The sequence below is a fragment of the Petromyzon marinus genome, chromosome 62 (genome assembly GCF_048934315.1).
Source record: "Petromyzon marinus isolate PM22_M1 ecotype Great Lakes invasive population chromosome 62, UKy_Petmar_22M1.pri1.0, whole genome shotgun sequence".
In the NCBI taxonomy this organism is placed as follows: Eukaryota; Metazoa; Chordata; class Hyperoartia; order Petromyzontiformes; family Petromyzontidae; genus Petromyzon; species Petromyzon marinus.
The window spans coordinates 5,780,187-5,802,288 of record NC_133728.1 but is presented as its reverse complement, the minus strand read 5'-3'; the positions used below and the strand labels follow the sequence as shown (position 1 = coordinate 5,802,288).

The window sequence follows — 22,102 nt, the reverse complement described above, 5'->3', positions numbered from 1 at the left end:
CACTGCACGGCACCGCCGGGGTTTGTGGGGGGTTCGGAATCGAATCCACCCCACACGCGCCCTCCTCCAGCGCCGGGCGAGGGCGGCGAAATCCCCGCAAGGCCGAGCGCCGCGCGTCCGCCTCTCGCAGGTTGAGAAGCCTTCGCCGCTCCTCCACGGATTCCAGGTGCTCTACCGCCTCGTCGGCCGCGGCGACGAGGGCGACGACGAGGGCGACGACGAGGGCGGCGGCGGCGGCGGGTCGCCGTGGATGAGCGAGGAGGTGCGCGGGCCTTCCGAGAGGGCCGCCGTGCTATCGGGCCTCCGCAAGGGGGCCGCGTACCGCGTGAAGGTGCGGCCCTTCCACGGTGACGTGCGCGGCGATGCCAGCGCCGGGCGGACGCTCCGGACGCCCGAAGAAGGTGACCGGGACGTCGTGGTTGCGTTGCGGTGTGAGGTGTGTGGCGTGTGGTGGTGTTATAGTTGTGTGGTGTGTAGTAGTGTAGTGTATGGTAGTGTAGTGTATGGTGTTATAGTTGTGTGGTGTATAGTAGTGTAGTGTATGGTAGTGTGTAGTAGTGTAGTGTATAGTAGTGTAGTGTATAGTGTAGTGTATAGTGTAGTGTATAGTGTAGTGTATAGTGTAGTGTATGGTAGTGTGGTGTATAGTAGTGTAGTGTATAGTAGTGCAGTGTATAGTAGTGTAGTGTGTGGTGTTATAGTTGTGTGGTGTATGGTGTAGTGTATGGTAGTGTGGTGTTATAGTTGTGTAGTGTATAGTGTAGTGTATAGTGGTGTCGTGTATGGTGTAGTCTATAGTGTAGTGTGTGGTAGTGTAGTGTGTAGTAGTGTAGTGTGTAGTGGTGTAGCGTGTGGCGTTATAGTTGTGTGGTGTATGGTGTATAGTAGTGTAGTGTGTAGTAGTGTAGTGTATAGTAGTGTAGTGTATGGTGTTATAGTTGTGTGGTGTATAGTGTAGTGTATGGTAGTGTGGTGTATAGTAGTGTAGTGTATAGTAGTGTAGTGTGTGGTGTTATAGTTGTGTGGTGTATGGTGTATAGTAGTGTAGTGTGTAGTAGTGTAGTGTATAGTAGTGTAGCGTGTGGTGTTATAGTTGTGTGGTGTATGGTGTATAGTAGTGTAGTGTGTAGTAGTGTAGTGTATAGTAGTGTGGTGTGTGGCGTTATAGTTGTGTGGTGTATGGTGTAGTGTATGGTAGTGTGGTGTATTGTTGTGTAGTGTATAGTAGTGTAGCGTGTGGTGTTATAGTTGTGTGGTGTATGGTGTATAGTAGTGTAGTGTGTAGTAGTGTAGTGTATAGTAGTGTAGTGTATGGTGTTATAGTTGTGTGGTGTATGGTGTATTGTAGTGTAGTGTGTAGTAGTGTAGTGTATAGTAGTGTAGTGTATGGTGTTATAGTTGTGTGGTGTATGGTGTATTGTAGTGTAGTGTGTAGTAGTGTAGTGTATAGTAGTGTAGTGTATGGTGTTATAGTTGTGTGATGTATAGTGTAGTGTATGGTAGTGTGGTGTATAGTAGTGTAGTGTATAGTAGTGTAGCGTGTGGTGTTATAGTTGTGTGGTGTATAGTAGTGTAGTGTGTAGTAGTGTAGTGTATAGTAGTGTAGTGTATGGTGTTATAGTTGTGTGGTGTATGGTGTATTGTAGTGTAGTGTGTAGTAGTGTAGTGTATAGTAGTGTAGTGTATGGTGTTATAGTTGTGTGGTGTATAGTGTAGTGTATGGTAGTGTGGTGTATAGTAGTGTAGTGTATAGTGGTGTGGTGTGTAGTGTTATAGTTGTGTGGTGTATGGTGTAGTGTATGGTAGTGTATAGTAGTGTAGTGTATAGTAGTGTAGTGTGTGGTGTTATAGTTGTGTAGTGTATGGTGTATAGTAGTGTAGTGTGTAGTAGTGTAGTGTATAGTAGTGTAGCGTGTGGCGTTATAGTTGTGCGGTGTATAGTGTAGTGTATGGTAGTGTGTAGTAGTGTAGTGTATAGTAGTGTAGCGTGTGGTGTTATAGTTGTGTGGTGTATGGTGTAGTGTATGGTAGTGTGGTGTATAGTTGTGTAGTGTATAGTGGTGTGGTGTGTAGTGTAGTGTATAGTGGTGTAGTGTATGGTGCGGTCTATAGTGTAGTGTGTGGTAGTGTAGTGTGTAGTGGTGTAGTGTATGGTGTGGTCTATAGTGTAGTGTGTGGTGTTATAGTTGTGTGGTGTATGGTGTATAGTAGTGTAGTGTGTAGTAGTGTAGTGTATAGTAGTGTAGTGTGTGGTGTTATAGTTGTGTGGTGTATAGTAGTGTGGTGTATAGTAGTGTAGTGTATGGTGTTATAGTTGTGTGGTGTATGGTGTATAGTAGTGTAGTGTATAGTGGTGTCGTGTATGGTGTGGTCTATAGTGTAGTGTGTGGTCGTGTAGTGTGTAGTAGTGTAGTGTGTAGTGGTGTAGTGTATTGTGTGGTAGTGTAGTGTGTAGTAGTGTAGTGTGTAGTGGTGTAGTGTATGGTGTGGTCTATAGTGTAGTGTGTGGTGTTATAGTTGTGTGGTGTATGGTGTATAGTAGTGTAGTGTATAGTAGTGTAGTGTATGGTGTTATAGTTGTGTGGTGTATAGTGTAGTGTATGGTGTGGTCTATAGTGTAGTGTGTGGTGTTATAGTTGGGTGGTGTATGGTGTTATAGTTGTGTGGTGTATAGTGTAGTGTATGGTAGTGTGGTGTATAGTTGTGTAGTGTATAGTGGTGTGGTGTGTAGTGTAGTGTATAGTGGTGTCGTGTATGGTGTGGTCTATAGTGTAGTGTGTGGTAGTGTAGTGTGTAGTAGTGTAGTGTATGGTGTGGTCTATAGTGTAGTGTGTGGTGTTATAGTTGTGTGGTGTATGGTGTATAGTAGTGTAGTGTATCGTAGTGTAGTGTATAGTAGTGTAGTGTATAGTAGTGTAGTGTATAGTAGTGTATAGTAGTGTAGTGTATGGTGTAGTGTATAGTAATGTAGTGTATGGTGTGGTCTATAGTGTAGTGTAAAGTAGTGTAGTGCACAGCAGTGTAGTGTATAGTGTAGTGTATAGTGTAGTGTATAGTTGTGTGTAGTGTATAGTGTATTGTATAGTAGTGTTGCATATAGTCTAGTATATAGTAGAGTAGTGTCTAGTGTAGTGTATAGTGTAGTGAATAGTAGTGTAGTGTACAGCAGTGTAGTGTCTAGTGTATTGCATAGTAGTGTATAGTAGTGTAGTGTATAGTAGTGTAGTCTATAGTAGTGTATAGTCGTGTAGTGTATAGTGCAGTGTAATGATTAGTGTATAGTAGTTCAGTGTATAGTAGTGTGGTGTATAGTAGTGCAGTGTATAGTAGTGTATAGTGTAGTGTATAGTGTAGTGTGTAGTGTAGTGTGTAGTGTATAGTAGTGTATAGTGTAGTGTGTAGTGTATAGTAAAGTCGTGTATAGTGTAGTATATAGTAGTGTATAGTAGTGTCGTGTATAGTGTAGTGTATAGTAGTGTAGTGAATAGTGTAGTATATAGTAGTGTAGTGTATAGTAGTGTATAGTGTAGTGTAGTGTATAGTGCAGTGTATAGTGCAGTGTATAGTGTAGTGTATAGTGTAGTGTAGTGCATAGTGTAGTGTATAGTGTAGCGTAAAGTGTAGTGTATAGTGCAGTGTATAGTGCAGTGTATAGTGTAGTGTATAGTGTAGTGTATAGTGTAGTGTATAGTGTATAGTAGTGTATAGTAGTGTATAGTGTAGTGTATAGTAGTGTATAGTGTAGTGTATAGTGTAGTGTATAGTGTAGTGTATAGTGTAGTGTATAGTAGTGTATAGTGTAGTGTATAGTGTAGTGTATAGTGTAGTGTATAGTGTAGTGTATAGTGCAGTGTATAGTGCAGTGTATAGTGTAGTGTATAGTGTAGTGTATAGTGTAGTGTATAGTAGTGTATAGTGTAGTGTATAGTGTAGTGTAGTGTATAGTGTAGTGTATAGTGCAGTGTATAGTGCAGTGTATAGTGTAGTGTATAGTGTAGTGTATAGTGTAGTGTATAGTAGTGTATAGTGTAGTGTATAGTGTAGTGTAGTGTATAGTGTAGTGTATAGTGCAGTGTATAGTGTAGTGTATAGTGTAGTGTATAGTGTAGTGTATAGTAGTGTATAGTGTAGTGTATAGTGTAGTGTATAGTGTAGTGTATAGTGTAGTGTATAGTGTAGTGTATAGTGTAGTGTATAGTAGTGTATAGTGTAGTGTATAGTGTAGTGTATAGTGTAGTGTATAGTGTAGTGTATAGTGTAGTGTATAGTGTAGTGTATAGTAGTGTATAGTGTAGTGTATAGTGTAGTGTATAGTGTAGTGTATAGTGTAGTGTATAGTGTAGTGTATAGTGTAGTGTATAGTGTAGTGTATAGTGTAGTGTATAGTAGTGTATAGTGTAGTGTATAGTGTAGTGTATAGTGTAGTGTATAGTAGTGTATAGTGGTGTAGTGTGTGAGTGGGTGGGCGTGTGAGTGAGTTAGAACCGCCACGGTGTAACCACCCCCCACCCACACCCCCCACCCCCCACCCACACCCCCCCCCACAGCCCCCGGCGCCCCCCCACAGGAAGTTCGTCTGCATCCCTTCACCGAGGAGAACAACACCGGGGTGCTGGTTTCCTGGCAGCCACCTCCGGAGGAGCAGCACAACGGCGTGCTGACAGAGTACAAGGTGCCAACACCAACACCACCACTGACACCACCACCATCACCACTGACACCACTGACACCACTGACACCACCACCATCACCACCACCACTGACATCGCCGATTCCACCACCACCACTGACATCGCCGATTCCACCACCACCACTGCCACCACCGCCGCCACCACCTCCACCACCACCGCCCCCACCACCACCACTGACACCACCACCATCACCCCCGCCACAACCACCACTGACACCACCACCACCACCATCACCACCGCCACCACCGCCGCCACCACCGCCACCACCACCGCCACCACCACCACTGACACCACTGACACCACTGACACCACCGCCACCACCATCACCACCGCCACAACCACCACCGCCACCACCACCGCCACCACCACCGCCACCACCCCCACCACCACCACCACCACCACAACCACCACTGACACCACTGCCACCACCACCACCATCACCACCGCCCCCACCACCGCCACCACCACCACTGACACCACCACCCCCACCGCCACCACCACCACCACTGACACCACTGACACCACCGCCACCACCACCACTGACACCACCACCCCAACCACCACCTCCGCCACCATCACCACCACCACCGCCCCCACCACCACCACTGACACCACTGACACCACCGCCACCACCGCCACCACCACCACTGACACCCCCACCACCACCACCACCACCCCACGCTTTTCGTGACGCCCCCCCCCCCCCCCCCCCAGGTGTGGTGTGGGGGTAACGACAGTCGTCTGCCTGTGATCCGCTCTGTGGACGGCAGCACGTTGTCGCTCGCCATCCCGCGCCTCTTGGGCGGCGTGCGCTACGGCCTCACCGTCGCCGCGGGCAACGCGGCCGGAGTCGGACCGCACAGCGAGCCCGCCTACGTGTTGCTAGGTAACCGGAGGACGCGCGCGTGTGTGTGTGTGTGTGTGTGAGCGTGTGTGTGTGTGTGTGTGAGCTTGCGAAACGTGGACCCCCCCTAATGGAACATCTCCGCCGGTTAGAAACATTTTGGCTAGCCTGCCTACGATCCATCCTGGGTTTAACCAGGCTGGATTGTGTGAGGAGCTCACAAATCCTTGAAAGATCTGGGCAGGGTCCCATCGGTGAGCTGCTCCGGCAGGCAAGGCTGCGTTGGCTGGATCATGTAGCCCGCATGCCCAGCCAACGCATGCCGAAACAGCTTTTGTTCGGCCGGATCGAGGGGGATAAACGGGCGCGGCACGGGCTAGAGAAGAGATGGAGTGATGTGGTACAGGAGGACGTGGAGCTGAGTGGACTTGCCGATGACTGATACCAGCGGTGTCAAAATCGGCCTCTGTGGAGGAGGCTCGTGAAGGACGCTGCTGGGCAGTTGGAGGCAGTCGCCCTCCAACAACAACGGAGGGCGGAGGAGCGACGCTCACAACAACGAGCGGAGCGCCGGGTGGCTAAAGCGCAGCAAGTTGGCACAGTAGGGGGCACAGGTGTTGCATCAGCCAGTCATCTCAGTCATCTTAGTCAGTCACCTGGGTCTGCCCCGTGACCTCCTGCCAGCGGGCGTTCGACACTTCACGTGGCCTCAAGGTGCACATGGCCTGGCACAAGCGTCGTGGTGACGTCATCGCCACTTAGTGGCGAATGGCGGTTGTTGTTGTTGTTGTATAGGGGGAGCGGTAGTGTAGCGGTTAGCGCTAAGCTGCGCTACGAACCCGGCGACCCGGGTTCGATTCCCGCTCACAGCCAACACCAGTGACGGTCATCTGAAACCGGTCCCGAGCCTCCCCTAGGTCGACTCAGCCTCAAACGAGTACCTGCTACTGTGCGTTAAAACATTGCTGCTGGGGAGACAAAGGCGGCTGGGCTTGGTGCTGGCCACCCCACCCCCTCGTGTGCCATTCGGGCCTTCATCGGGGCTGCTCCCTAGCAGCACTTGCCCCAACAGTCTGTTCAGGCTACACGGGGGATCTTTCGTGTAAAATGGTAGTGTAGCGGGTACGAACCCGGACAACCCAAGTTCCATTCCCGCTTGATGGCCACCAACGCCAGATAACCGCCGGCGGTGGCCATGAGCGGGAATCGAACTTGGGTCCCCGGGGTTTCGCAGTGCAACGCACCACCAACACCACCACCACCACCACCACCGCCACCGCCACCACCACCAACACTGCCACCACCACCGCCACCAACACCGCCACCGCCACCACTGCCACCACCAACACCGCCACCACCGCCACCACCAACACCGCCACCACCAACACCGCCACCACCACCGCCACCAACACCGCCACCACCAACACCGCCACCACCGCCACCACCAACACCGCCACCACCACCGCCACCAACACCGCCACCACCAACACCTCCACCACCGCCACCACCGCCACCACCACCGCCACCACCACTGCCACCACCACCGTCGCCGCAACCACCACCACCACCGCCACCACCACCACCACCGCCGCCGTGGGCCTGGCGGACTCGCCACGATCTCCACATCGCCATCACACCACATTTGTCTCTCCTGCCTACCTCCCCACCCACACCTCCCCACGGACAGACGCGACGTCGCTGAGTGGCCCGCTGGAGCCGGGTGACAACGTGAGCCTGGCTGAGCAGATCTCGGACGTGGTGCGCCGGCCGGCGTTCATCGCCGGCATCGGCACGGCGTGCTGGGTCGTGCTCATGGTGTTCAGTGTGTGGCTCTACCGGCAGCGGAAGAAGCGAGCGGGGCTGCTCGGCTCATCCTACGCCTCCACCAGCAAGGGTGAGCGAGCGGGCGGGCGGGCGGGCGCGCGGGTGGGTGAGTGACAGGGTAAGCTGAGTCAGTGAGTGAGCGAGCGGGAGAGTGGGCGGGCGAGCGAGCGAGCGAGCGAGCGAGTGACATAGTGAGCGAGTGAGCGAGCGAGCGAGCGACTGAGAGAGCATGCAGGTGAGAGAAGGAGTGAATCGGTGAGAGAGAAAATGAGTGAGTGAGCGGGAGGGTGAGCGAGCGAGCGAGTAACGGAGCGAGTGACAGAGTGAGCGAGTGAGAGAATGAGTGAATCAACAAAGGAGAAAATTAGTGAGTGAGTGAGTGACAGAGTGAGTGAGTCAGTGAGAAAGAGAATGAGTCAGCGAGCAAGCGAGTGACAGAGTGAGCGAGCGACTGAGAGAGCATGCAGGTGAGAGAAGGAGTGAATCGGTGAGAGAGAAAATGAGTGAGTGAGCGGGAGGGTGAGCGAGCGAGCGAGTAACGGAGCGAGTGACAGAGTGAGCGAGTGAGAGAATGAGTGAATCAACAAAGGAGAAAATTAGTGAGTGAGTGAGTGACAGAGTGAGTGAGTCAGTGAGAAAGAGAATGAGTCAGCGAGCAAGCGAGTGACAGAGTGAGCGAATGAGCGAGCGACTGAGAGAGCATGCAGGTGAGAGAATGAGTGAATCAGTGAGAGAGAAAATTAGTGAGTGAGCGGGAGGGTGAGCGAGCGAGCGAGCGAGTAACGGAGCGAGCGAGTGACAGAGTGAGCGAGTGAGAGAATGAGTGAATCAACGAAGGAGAAAATTAGTGAGTGAGCGAGTGAGTGAGTGACACAGTGAGTGAGTCAGTGAGAAAGAGAATGAGTCAGCGAGCAAGCGAGTGACAGAGTGAGCGAGTGACCGAGCGACTGAGAGAGCATGCAGGTGAGAGAATGAGTGAATCAGTGAGAGAGAAAATGAGTGAGTGAGCGAGAGGGTGAGCGAGCGAGCGAGTAACGGAGCGAGCGAGTGAGAGAGTGAGCGAGTGAGAGAATGAGTGAATCAACAAAGGAGAAAATTAGTGAGTGAGCGAGTGAGTGACAGAGTGAGTGAGTCAGTGAGAAAGTGAATGAGTCAGCGAGCAAGCGAGTGACAGAGTGAGCGAGTGACCGAGCGACTGAGAGAGCATGCAGGTGAGAGAAGGAGTGAATCAGTGAGAGAGAAAATGAGTGAGTGAGCGAGAGGGTGAGCGAGCGAGCGAGTAACGGAGCGAGCGAGTGAGAGAGCAAGCAAGTGAGAGAATGAGTGAATCAACGAAGGAGAAAATTAGTGAGTGAGCGAGTGAGTGACAGAGTGAGTGAGTCAGTGAGAGAGAGAATGAGTCAGCGAGCAAGCGAGTGACAGAGTGAGCGAGTGACGGAGTGAGAGAGTGAGAGAATGACAGAGTGAGCGAGTGAGAGAGCGAGCGAGCGAGAGAGTGAGAGACAGAGCGAGTGACAGAAAGAGTGAGTGACAGAGTGAGAGAGTGAGAGACAGAGCGAGTGACAGAGTGAGAGAGTGAGAGACAGAGCGAGTGACATAGCGAGCGAGAGAGAGAGTGAGCGAGTGACAGAGCGAGCGAGTGACAGAGCGAGCGAGAGACAGTGTGAGCGAGTGAGAGAGTGAGTGAGTGAGAGAGTGAGAGACAGAGTGAGTGAGAGAGTGAGAGACAGTGTGAGCGAGTGAGAAAGTGAGAGAGTGAGTGAGTGAGAGAGTGAGTGAGTAAGTGAGAGAGCGGGAGAGTGAGACACAGAGCGAGCAAGAGAGTGAGTGAGTAAGTGAGAGAGTGAGTGAGTGAGCGAGTGACAGAATGACAGAGTGAGCGAGTGACAGAGTGAGCGAGTGACAGAGTGAGAGACAGAGTGAGTGAGCAAGTGAGAGAGTGAGAGACAGAGTGAGCGAGTGAGAGACAGAGCGAGTGACAGAGAGAGTGAGTGAGTGAGTGACAGAGTGAGCGAGTGACAGAGTGAGAGAGTGACAGAGTGACAGAGTGAGCGAGTGAGATGGTGAGAGACAGAGTGAGTGAGAGAGTGAGTGAGAGAGTGAGTGAGTGAGCGAGTGAGAGAGTGAGAGACAGAGTGAGTGAGAGGGTGAGTGAGAGAGTGAGCGAGTGACCGAGTGAGAGAGTGAGTGAGTGAGAGAGTGAGCGAGTGACAGAGTGAGAGAGTGACAGAGTGACAGAGTGAGAGAGTGAGAGAGTGACAGAGTGAGAGGGTGACAGAGTGACAGAGTGACAGAGTGAGAGGGTGACAGAGTGACAGAGTGAGCGAGTGAGAGAGTGACAGAGTGAGAGAGTGAGAGAGTGAGAGACAGAGTGAGTGAGAGTGTGAGAGACAGAGTGAGTGAGAGAGTGAGTGACAGAGTGAGTGAGCGAGTGACAGAGTGAGCGAGTGAGAGAGTGACAGAGTGACAGAGAGAGCGAGTGAGAGAGTGACAGAGTGACAGAGTGAGCGAGTGAGAGAGTGACAGAGTGACAGAGTGAGCGAGTGACAGAGTGAGCGAGTGACAGAGTGAGAGAGTGAGAGACAAAGCGAGCGAGAGAGTGAGAGAGCGAGCAGAGACAGAGCGAGTGACTGAGTGAGCGAGCGAACTCGTGAGAGAGTGAGAGAGTGAGTGAGTGAGAGAGTGAGCGAGTGACTGAGTGAGCGAGCGAACTCGTGAGAGAGTGAGAGAGTGAGTGAGCGAGCGAGCGAGCTAGAGAGCGAGAGCGAACGAGTGACTGTGAGAGTGGGTGAACGAGCGAAGGAACGAGTCAACGGGTGAATGAAGAAGGGCCATTTCCCGAAACGTCACCTATCATATATTTATTTCTAAAACCACATGCTGCCTTGGCCTCCCTTGTGATTCCGGTGGGTTCCGTGCGATGACCGCTGGTGTTTGTGACCCCCCCCTCTGCCCCCCCCCGCACTCCTCCCCCCTCTGCCCCCCCCGCACATCCCCCCACCCTCTTCTGCCCCCCCCCACACACGCCCCCCCTCCCCCCTCCCCCTCCCTCTGCTCCCTGCCGTGCACCCCCACGCAGTTCCGTCTTTCACATTCACGCCGTCAGGTACTGAGCATGACGCCACCTCGGTCGGTGGTGGACGACACCCCGACACAACACCGTGAACAACAACGCACAACACCCACACAACACCAAAACAACGCCCGGTCAATGACCAAACAACAGCCGAAAATCGCCCAAACAACACCCGGCCAATGACCAAATAACACCTAAACAACACACAGGCAACAACCGAATAACACCTAAACAACACTCAGGCAACAACTGAAAAACATCAGAAACACCCAAAACAACACCCAGACAACAGCCGACCATCACCCAAAACAACACCCAGACAACAGCCGACCAACACCCAAAATAACACCCAGACAACAGCCGACCGACACCCAAAATAACACCCAGACAACAGCCGACCATCACCCAAAACAACACCCAGACAACAGCAGACCATCACCCCAAAACAACACCCAGACAACAGCCGACCAACACCCAAAATAACACCCAGACAACAGCCGACCATCACCCAAAACAACACCCAGACAACAGCCGACCATCACCCAAAACAACACCCAGACAACAGCCGACCAACACCCAAAATAACACCCAGCCAACAGCCGACCATCACCCAAAACAACACCCAGACAACAGCCGACCATCACCCAAAACAACACCCAGACAACAGCCGACCAACACCCCAAAACAACACCCAGACAACAGCCGACCAACACCCCAAAACAACACCCAGACAACAGCCGACCAACACCCCAAAACAACACCCAGACAACAGCCGACCAACACCCCAAAACAACGCCCAGACAACAACCGACCAACACCCCAAAACAACGCCCAGACAACAACCGAACAACACCCTGAGCATTTGTTGACGGGGGCCTTGATCAAGCGCCTGGTCAGTCTGCGGGTGACAGTCAATCGCCACCAGGTGGCGATGGTACCCACACGACCACACGCAATAACAACAGTCAGTCGCCACCAGATGGCGATGATACCACACCGTTACATCCCGCTGGGATTTTTGCACACCGCGTTGATATACGGTGCTCTTTCTGTAAGATTTTGCCATTTTTTTCCCCCCGCTGGATTCCTCCGTTGCGCGCAGTCACTTGTTCATGTTTGTTGTTGTTGTTGTTGCTGTTGTTGCTGTGGTTGCGCCCGATTCAAGAGCCGCACGGCTCGCAGGGCTATGCCTCGTAAGTGAACTGAACTGAACCACGCGCAATAACAACAGTCAGTCGCCCCCAAGCGGGCGAAAGATGCCACCAACGACGCTTGTGCAGCAGTGCCGGATTATGATCCGAGTAGTAACAGTATGTAGGGGCCGTCCATAAATGACGTCACGCGATTTTTGACCCCCCCCCCCCCTCTTCCACCTCGTCACACGGCGTCACAAAAAGTCAGACCTCCCCCCCCCCCCACCTCGAATATGACGTCACAAAGCTCTGACCCCCACCCACCCCCCGCAAAAATTCAACATGCTTCAAATCGCTTTAAACAATTGCCACATTGTAGTGCGTTATTTAATGTGGCGCTGCACTCTGATGTTGTAGGGAGAAAACATTTATTAAAAAGACTATTTAATTAAGTAGAACGTGTTTGTCTATATTTATTTAAAGTTGCGCATTTTTACGTGACGTCACATTTCTCAAACCACCCCTCCCCCCCCCCTAAGCACACATCGTAACAAATGTCTGACCCCCCCCCCCCCCCCCGACGTGCGTGACGTCACTTATGGACGGCCCCCTACAAATTCTACGGGCCCCGCACTTTCAAAGGCCCCGTGCAAAACGCTGTCAAGTTATCAATTCCGGTTTCAGTGACTCTGCACTTGCTCTATTACTATAGTACTATACTGCCCTTAAACTTTTACGAACGAGCGGGTGTTTAAGGCTAGCGATTTGTTCGAATTATCCGGCTGTAGAGCAAATTTAAAAAAAAATTACAATTACTTTACTATGCAAGTTCAAAAGGCGTGTGCTTTAATATTTCACATTTTTATTTTTATCGAGGGGACCCTTTATAACACGTGCTACAGGCCCCGCACTAGCTTCATCCGGCACCGTGCCAGGCTACGTGCACCTATCAGGCCACGTGAAACTACTGCCGGCAGGAGGTCGGAGGGGCATACCCCAGGTGCCACGGGTCGACTGACAAAAGGTCCACCCCCCCCCCCCCCCTGTGAAACCTAAACGACTTATTGTTGGTAGCTTAGCTGATTGGAGAATATAGAGTTTATTGATAACATTAAGGTAATTTTTATTTTATGTTTTTTTTATTGGTTCACTATATAGTACTGTGAATAGCTCAGATGTGTAGGCCTTGACTTCAACATAGTCATTTCTGTGACCAGTCACTAGCTAATCACTCAGTTATTTCAATGCTAAATTCGCCTAGTTATTTCAATGCTAAATTCTCCTGTTTGATTTGTACTAAGTGCCTCGGTGAATGTGTATGCTCTGACTTTAACGTAGCTATTTCTGTGAGCAGTTACAAGCTAATCACTCAGCTATTTCAATGCTAAATTCTATGATAATTCCATTGTCTAGGGGTGCCTCTGCGGATGTGTATGCTTTAACTTAGCTATTTCAATGCTAAATTCTATGCTAATTCCTTTGTCAAGGGGTGCCTCTGCGGATGTGTATGCTTTAACTTTTAACATAGCTATTTCTGTGACCAGTCACAAGCTAATCATTCAGCCATTTCAATGCTAAATTATATGCTAATTCCTTTGTCAAGGCGCTTTGTTCCTCTCACACAGCTTAAAGGCCGTGATCTGAACGTGGCTCTTTCACTCCAGCGCTGTCCTACCAGACAGTCTCGTCCCTTCACCTGATGAAGGCCGCTTGTGTTGTGGCCGAAACGTCGTGAGAATATTATTGTGTTATTTTATTTTATCAATTTATTATTTTATTCTCATTCTACGTGGTGACTTTACCGAAAGAACCAAAGAAGCTAAACCAGACTGTTGGGGGCAAGTGCTGTCAGCGAGCAGCACCTGGTGGGGATGGTGATTAATCACGGTTTATAGGGGTCGCTATCCAGCACTTGCCCCGTCAGGTTGTGAGGTTTACACGGGTCGCCTCTGCCTTTGTCTTTGTTTGTGTCGGGGCGTGGTGCTGGCCATCCGACCCCAGTCGTGTGCTGTGCCGGCCTTCACAGGTGGTGCTGCTACTCGGTAAACAGCACTTGCCCCTACAGTCTGTTGAGGCTATACGGGGGATCTTTGCCTTTGTGTTGCAGTGACGTATCAACGCGGCGAAGGCAACAACAGCACTGGCAGGTAACAGAAGCAGCCCCGATGAGCAGGGTTGGCTACGTATGGTGCGAAAGAAGTTCAACACACACATACAAACTACCATAGACTACACTATACACTACACTATGCACTACTGTACACCACGCTACACACTACTATAGACCACACTACACTATACACTACACTATACACTACTATACACCACACTATACACTCCGTTTGGCACGGTTGGCTACGTATGGTGCGAAAGAAGTTCACCACACACATACAAACTACTATACACTACACTACTATACACTACACTATACACTACACTATACACTACACTACTATACACTACACTACTATACACTACACTATGCACTACACACTATACACTACTATACACTACACTATACACTACACTATACACTACACTACTATACACTACACTATGCACTACACTATACACTACTATACACTACACTATACACTACACTATACACTACTATACACTACACTGTACACTACACTATACACTACACTATACACTACACTACTATACACTACACTACATACTACACTACTATACACTACACTACTATACACTACACTATACACTACACTATACACTACTATACACTGCACTATACACTACACTATACACTACTATACAACACACTATACACTACACTACACTATACACTACACTATACACTACACTATACACTAAACTACTATACACTACACTATACACTACACTATACACGTTGGTTCTTTCGGTAAAGTCACGTAGCTACAAAATAAAATAAATCACGTTTCGGGACTGTTTTAAAAGATTTGAAATTGTTATAGCCCAAGGGTCATAAAGGAGTGGACGGACGCTTGTGTTGCGCCCGAAACGTCGTGATTTATTTTATGTTTCTACCCACGTGACTTTACCGAAAGAACCAAAGGAGATGAACCAAAGAGTACTATTCTCTCCATATAGCACGGTTGGTTATGTGCGGTGCAAAAGACGTTCAAAATACATACATACACACTATACACTAGACTATGAACTACTATACACTACACTATTCACTCCAATTAGCACGGTTGGTTACATGCCGTGCAGAAGACGTTCAACATACACGCATACAAACTACGATACACTACATTATACACTACACTACTATACACTACACTATACACTCCCAATTAGCACGGTTGACTACGTGCCGTGCAAAATAATTTCTTAATACATACATTCACACTATACACTAGGCTATGAACTACTATACACTACACTATACACTCCATTTAGCACGGTTGGTTACGTGCGGTGCAAACGACGTTCAACATACACACATACAAACTACGATACACTACATTATACACTACACTACTATACACTACACTATACACTCCAATTAGCACGGTTGGTTACGTGCCGTGCAAAAGACGTTCAACATACACGCATACAAACTACAATACACTACATTATACACTACACTACTATACACTACACTATACACTCCCAATTAGCACGGTTGGTTACGTGCCGTGCAAAAGACGTTCAACATACACGCATACAAACTACAATACACTACATTATACACTACACTACTATACACTACACTATACACTCCCAATTAGCACGGTTGGTTACGTGCCGTGCAAAAGACGTTCAACATACACGCATACAAACTACGATACACTACATTATACACTACACTACTATACACTACACTATACACTCCCAATTAGCACGGTTGACTACGTGCCGTGCAAAAGACATTCAACATACACGCATACAAACTACGTACACTACATTATACACTACACTACTATACACTACACTATACACTCCCAATTAGCACGGTTGACTACGTGCCGTGCAAAATAATTTCTTAATACATACATTCACACTATACACTAGGCTATGAACTACTATACACTACACTATACACTCCATTTAGCACAGTTGGCTACCAGCCGTGCAAACGACGTTCAACATACACGCATACAAACTACGATACACTACATCATACACTACACTACTATACACTACACTATACACTCCAATTAGCACGGTTGACTACGTGCCGTGCAAAAGACATTCAACATACACGCATACATACTACGATACACTACATTATACACTACATTACTATACACTACACTATACACTCCAATTAGCACGGTTGGTTACGTGCCATGCAAACGACGTTCAACATACACGCATACAAACTACGATACACTACATTATACACTACACTACTATACACTACACTATACACTCCAATTAGCACGGTTGACTACGTGCCGTGCAAAATAATTTCTTAATACATACATTCACACTATACACTAGGCTATGAACTACTATACACTACACTATACACTCCATTTAGCATGCTTAGCTACATGCGGTGCCAAAGAAGTTTAAAATACATACATTCACACTATACACTAGACTATGAACTACTATACACTACACTATACACTCCATTTAGCACGGTTGGCTACCAGCCGTTCAAACGACGTTCAACATACACGCATACAAACTACGATACACTACATCATACACTACATTACTATACACTACACTATACACTCCATTTAGCATGGTTGGCTACCAGCCGTGCAAACGACGTTCAACATACACGCATACAAACTACGATACACTACATCATACACTACATTACTATACACTACACTATACACTCCAATTAGCATGGTTGGCTACCAGCCGTGCAAACGACGTTCAACATACACGCATACAAACTACGATACACTACATCATACACTACTGCACACCACTACGTTTCGGGCTATATGGGGTGTGTGTGTTTGGGGAGCGGTAGTGCAGTGGTTTGCGCTGCTGCGCTATGAACCTGGCTACCCGAGTTCGATTCCCGATTCATGGCCAACGCCGTCAGTGACGATTATCTGAACCGGTCCTGGGCCATCCCCTAGGTCGACTCAGCATCGAATGAGTAACCTGGTGTAGCGGTGTGCAGTAAACATCGCCACGGGCGGGAAACAAAGGCGGCCCCTGGGATGGTGCTGGCCACCCACCCCCAAGTTCGGGCCTTCATAGCCGCTACTCGCTAACAGCACTTGCCCCAACAGTCCGTCACAGCCCGTGCGGGGGACCTTTGCCTTTGCCTGTGTGTGTGTACGAGCGGTAGTGTAGCGGTTAGCGCTACGCTGCGCTATGAACCTGGCAAACCCGGGTTCGATTCCCGCTCAGGTCGACTCAGCCTCAAATGAGTACCTGGTCCGGTGCGTAAAACATTGCCATTAGGGAGACAAAGGCGGTCGGGCGTGGTGCTGGCCACCCACCCCCCTCGTGTACCGTTACCGGCCTTCATAGGTGCTCGCTAACCAGCACTTGCCCCTACAGTCTGCTAAGGCTATACGGGGGATCTTTGTCCTTTGTACGAGAAGGTCGGGCCTGATGCACGTGGACGCGTCTCACCACTGGCTGGCCGACACGTGGCCCACTGCCGGGGGGGGGCACCCCCACCACCACCACCACGGTGACTGTGCCCTCAGCTGCTGTGCCACCGCCGGAGTCAGCAGCGACAGCAACCTCACAAGTAGGGTAGCCCCGCCCACTCCCCCCCCCCACCCCCAATCGTCCCCTCCACGTCACGAGTAGGGTAGCCCTGCCCACTCCCCCCCCCCCCACCCCCAATCGTCCCCTCCACGTCACGAGTAGGGTAGCCCCGCCCACTCCCCCCCCCACCCCCAATCGTCCCCTCCACGTCACGAGTAGGGTAGCCCCGCCCACTCCCCCCCCAATCGTCCCCTCCACGTCACGAGTAGGGTAGCCCCGCCCACTCCCCCCCCCCCCCCAATCGTCCCCTCCACGTCACGAGTAGGGTAGCCCCGCCCACTCCCCCCCCCCCCCAATCGTCCCCTCCACGTCACGAGTAGGGTAGCCCCGCCCACTCCCCCCCCCCCCAATCGTCCCCTCCACGTCACGAGTAGGGTAGCCCCGCCCACTCCCCCCCCACCCCCAATCGTCCCCTCCACGTCACGAGTAGGGTAGCCCCGCCCACTCCCCCCCCCAATCGTCCCCTCCACGTCACGAGTAGTGTAGCCCCGCCCACTCCCCCCCCCCCCCAATCGTCCCCTCCACGTCACGAGTAGGGTAGCCCCGCCCACTCCCCCCCTCCCCCCCCAATCGTCCCCTCCACGTCACGAGTAGGGTAGCCCCGCCCACTCCCCCCCCCCCCAATCGTCCCCTCCACGTCACGAGTAGGGTAGCCCCGCCCACTCCCCCCCCCCCCAATCGTCCCCTCCACGTCACGAGTAGGGTAGCCACGCCCACTCCCCCCATCGTCCCCTCCACGTCACAAGTAGGGTAGCCCCGCCCACTCCCTCATCGTCCCCTCAACGTCAGGAGTAGGGTAGCCACGCCCACTCCCCCCATCGTCCCATCCACGTCACAAGTAGGGTAGCCCCGCCCACTCCGCCCACTCCGCCATCGTCCCCTCAACATCAAAGTAGGGTAGCCCCGCCCACTCCCCCCATCGTCCCCTCCACGTCACAAGTAGGGTAGCCCCGCCCCCTCGCCATCGTCCCCTCAACGTCACAAGTAGGGTAGCCCCGCCCACTTCCCCCCCCATCGTCCCCTCAACGTCACGAGTAGGGTAGCCCCGCCCACTCCCCCCATCGTCCCCTCCACGTCACAAGTAGGGTAGCCCCGCCCCCTCCACCATTGTCCCCTCAACGTCACAAGTAGGGTAGCCCCGCCCACTTCCCCCCCCATCGTCCCCTGCACGTCACAAGTAGGGTAGCCCCGCCCCCCCCATCGTCCCCTCAACGTCACGAGTAGGGTAGCCCCGCCCACTCCCTCCATTGTCCCCTTAACGTCACGAGTAGGGTAGCCCCGCCCAATCCCCCCCCCCCATCGTCCCCTCAACGTCACGAGTAGGGTAGCCCCGCCCACTCCCCCCATCGTCCCCTCCACGTCACAAGTAGGGTAGCCCCGCCCCCTCCACCATTGTCCCCTCAACGTCACAAGTAGGGTAGCCCCGCCCACTTTCCCCCCATCGTCCTCTGCACGTCACAAGTAGGGTAGCCCCGCCCACTCCCCCCATCGTCCCCTCCACGTCACAAGTAGGGTAGCCCCGCCCACTCCCCCCATCGTCCCCTCAACGTCACAAGTAGGGTAGCCCCGCCCACTCCCCCCATCGTCCCCTCAACGTCACAAGTAGGGTAGCCCCGCCCAATCCCCCCCCCCCATCGTCCCCTCAACGTCACAAGTAGGGTAGCCCCGCCCACTCCCCCCATAGTCCCCTCCACGTCACGAGTAGGGTAGCCCCGCCCACTCCCCCTATCGCCCCCTCCACGTGACACAAGAAGAGTCAACAACCCACCCCAACACCCCCAACACCCCCCCCACCCCTCCCCCCCTTGCGTCGATCCCCTCCTCAGCCCGTCACGTCACAGACAAAGCGGCAACGAGAAGCCGGGGCTGGTTAATTTGGTGATCTTCTTTTACCGCAGGGGTTGAACCGCTGCGTCGATACGTTTCATCGGCTGGCATCGTCGGCAAGATCGGCGATCCAGTGGTAACGATGCAGGCGGGCTAGCGGCGGAAGTCGGCGATCTTGCCGGCGAGGCTGTTCGTCGTCCCTTAGAGCTCGCCGGATTCACCAAAATTTTACTCGCTGAACTAGATTGTCTTTTTTTGTATTATTGTTATTGTTATTATTGTGCAACAGGTACGGTCCCACTCAGCTGTTTTCGTGTTTCAGAAGCAACCTGGCCATCACGAATGATAGCTCAACGGAGCGGGCTTGTCATCGTCACGTGGACGTTTGTACATCCCGCACGCAAATCACTCTGAAGGCGCGTGGCGATTTCGATTCAAAATGCGGACGGTGGGGGGGGTGGAAACCGGAGGACCCGTAGAGAAACAGAGACACAGAGACGCCGTATATACAGCAGGCATCGTCAGGGTCGGGATCGAACCCACGACCTCCCGTAGACCCCCGTGAGGTTGTTAACTTCCCCTCGCCACTGTAACGATCATGAAAGAGAGAGAGAGACACGCAAACTCCAAATATACAGCAGCAGGCATCAGGGTCTGGATCAAAACCCGACACCTCCTGCATACCTGGCGAGGTAGTTAACATCTCCTAGCCACCGTGATGATCATGTGAGAGAGAGGGAGAGAGACACGCAAACTCCAAATATACAGCAGCAGCAGCAGGCGTCAGGGTCGGGATCGAACCCGCGACCTCCTGCGCACCGGGCGAGCTAGTCGACATCTCCAATCCGTCGTGGTCCCGCCTCCTGCGTGCCATCAACAATCGCCGCTCTGCTCGTGATCGATGTGCCCGCAGACGACCACCTGCCCAACTTCTCCCAGCTGGAGGTGGGCAAGGACCGGGACCTGGGCTGCCCCTCCTCCTCCGAGGCGGCCCGTGACTTCAAGCCGTCGCGGGCCCTCAACGGCACGGCCGGCCTCCCCGGCGGCCTCCCCGGCGCCGCGGCCGCCGGCGGTTCGTCCGGCTCGTCCGGCTCCGGCTCGGGCGACGTCTGCGGCGGCGGCGGCGGCGACGGCGGCGGCGACGGCGGCGACGGCGGCGACGGCGGCGAGGCGGCGAGGGCCTCGGTCCGCTGCCGCGTCGGCGGCCCCGGGGCCATGAAGACGTTCAGCAGCCCCGGCGGACGCGAGCCGTGGCGACGGCTGCTCGGGGCCGGTACCCGCGAGCAGCCGCGGCCGCCGCCGCCGCCGCCGCCGCCGTCGCCGCCGCCATCGCCGCCGTCATCGTCGCCGTTCTACCCGACGGCGGAGAGGCAGAATCGTCAGCGGCATCGTCAGCAGAATCGTCAGCAGCATCAGCGGCAACGGCAGGGGGCGGCAGCGGCTCGCGAGGTGTCGCCGCCGCGGTCGCCGGAGGGCGTGGAGGCGGTTGCCGGGGCGACGGCGGTTGCCGGGGCGACGGCGGTTGCCGGGGCGACGGCGGTTGCCGGGGCGGCGGGGGAAGAGGAGGACGGGGGCGCCCTATGGGGGCCAGGGGCGGAGCAGGGAGCAATTGTGACTGGTGAGCGGGGGAGGGGTCAGCGTGGTGGTGGTGGTGGTGGTGTTGATGATGGGGATGGGGGTGTGGTGGTGTGGTGGTGGTGATGGGGGTGTGGTGGTGGTGATGATGGGGTGTTGATGATGGTGATGGGGGTGTGGTGGTGTGGTGGTGGTAGTGTTGATGATGGTGATGGGGGGTGTGGTGGTGTGATAATGGTGATGGGGGTGTGGTGGTGGTGGTGATGATGGGGTGTTGATGATGGGGATGGGGGTGTGGTGGTGTGGTGGTGGTAGTGTTGATGATGGTGATGGGGGGTGTGGTGTTGTGATAATGGTGATGGGGGGTGTGGTGGTGTGATAATGGTGATGGGGGTGTGGTGGTGTGGTGGTGGTAGTGTTGATGATGGTGATGGGGGGTGTGGTGGTGTGATAATGGTGATGGGGGTGTGGTGGTGGTGGTGATGATGGGGTGTTGATGGTGGTGATGGGGGGTGTGGTGGTGTGATAATGGTGATGGGGGTGTGGTGGTGGTAGTGTTGATGATGGTGATGGGGGGTGTGGTGGTGTGATAATGGTGATGGGGGTGTGGTGGTGGTGATGATGGGGTGTTGATGGTGGTGATGGGTGGTGTGGTGGGGTGATAATGGTGAAGGGGGTGTGGTGGTGGTGGTGATGATGGGGTGTTGATGATGGGGATGGAGGGTGTGGTGGTGTTGATGATGGTGATGGGGGGTGTGGTGGTGTGATAATGGTGATGGGGGTGTGGTGGTGGTGATGATGGGGTGTTGATGATGGGGATGGAGGGTGTGATGGTGTGATAATGGTGATGGGGGTGTGGTGGTGTGATAATGGTGATTGGGGTGTGGTGGTGGTGATGATGGGGTGTTGATGATGTGGATGGAGGGTGTGATGGTGTGATAATGGTGATGGGGGTGTGGTGGTGGTGGTGATGGCGTGTTGATGATGGCGATGGGGGGTGTGATGGTTTGATAATGGTGATGGGGGTTTAGTGGTGGTGGTAGTGGTGATGGAGTGTTTATGGTGGGGATGGGGGGTGTGATGGTGTGATTATGGTGGTGGTGGTGGTGGTGCTGATGATGATGGCGTGCTGATGGTGGCGATGGAGAGTGTGATGCTGGTGATAGTGGTGTGGTGGTGGTGATGATGGGGTGTTTATTGTGGGGATGGGGGTTGTGATGGGTGTGATGGTGGTGATGGGCTGTTGATGGTGGGGATGGGTGGTGTGATGGTGTGATGCTGGTGATGGGGGTGTGGTGGTGGTGATGATGGGGTGTTGATGATGTGGATGGAGGGTGTGATGGTGTGATAATGGTGATGGCTGGTGTGGTGGTGTGATAATGGTGATGGGGGTGTGGTGGTGGTGATGATGGGGTGTTGATGATGG

The 22,102-nt window shown here is 52.7% G+C and overlaps 1 protein-coding gene across 1 annotated transcript in view; it reads left to right on the top strand.

Moving 5' to 3' along the window:
* Nucleotides 1–22,102, top strand: part of LOC116955856 (roundabout homolog 1-like) — a 435,354-nt gene that overhangs the window by 395,706 nt on the left and 17,546 nt on the right. Inside the window, exons 16-23 of the mRNA XM_076053760.1 lie at nt 131–401; nt 4,548–4,672; nt 5,406–5,577; nt 7,223–7,429; nt 10,439–10,465; nt 13,676–13,715; nt 17,103–17,254; nt 20,015–20,719. Of these exons, the coding sequence (XP_075909875.1) occupies nt 131–401; nt 4,548–4,672; nt 5,406–5,577; nt 7,223–7,429; nt 10,439–10,465; nt 13,676–13,715; nt 17,103–17,254; nt 20,015–20,719 (1,699 nt within the window). The remainder of the gene's footprint in view (nt 1–130; nt 402–4,547; nt 4,673–5,405; nt 5,578–7,222; nt 7,430–10,438; nt 10,466–13,675; nt 13,716–17,102; nt 17,255–20,014; nt 20,720–22,102) is intronic.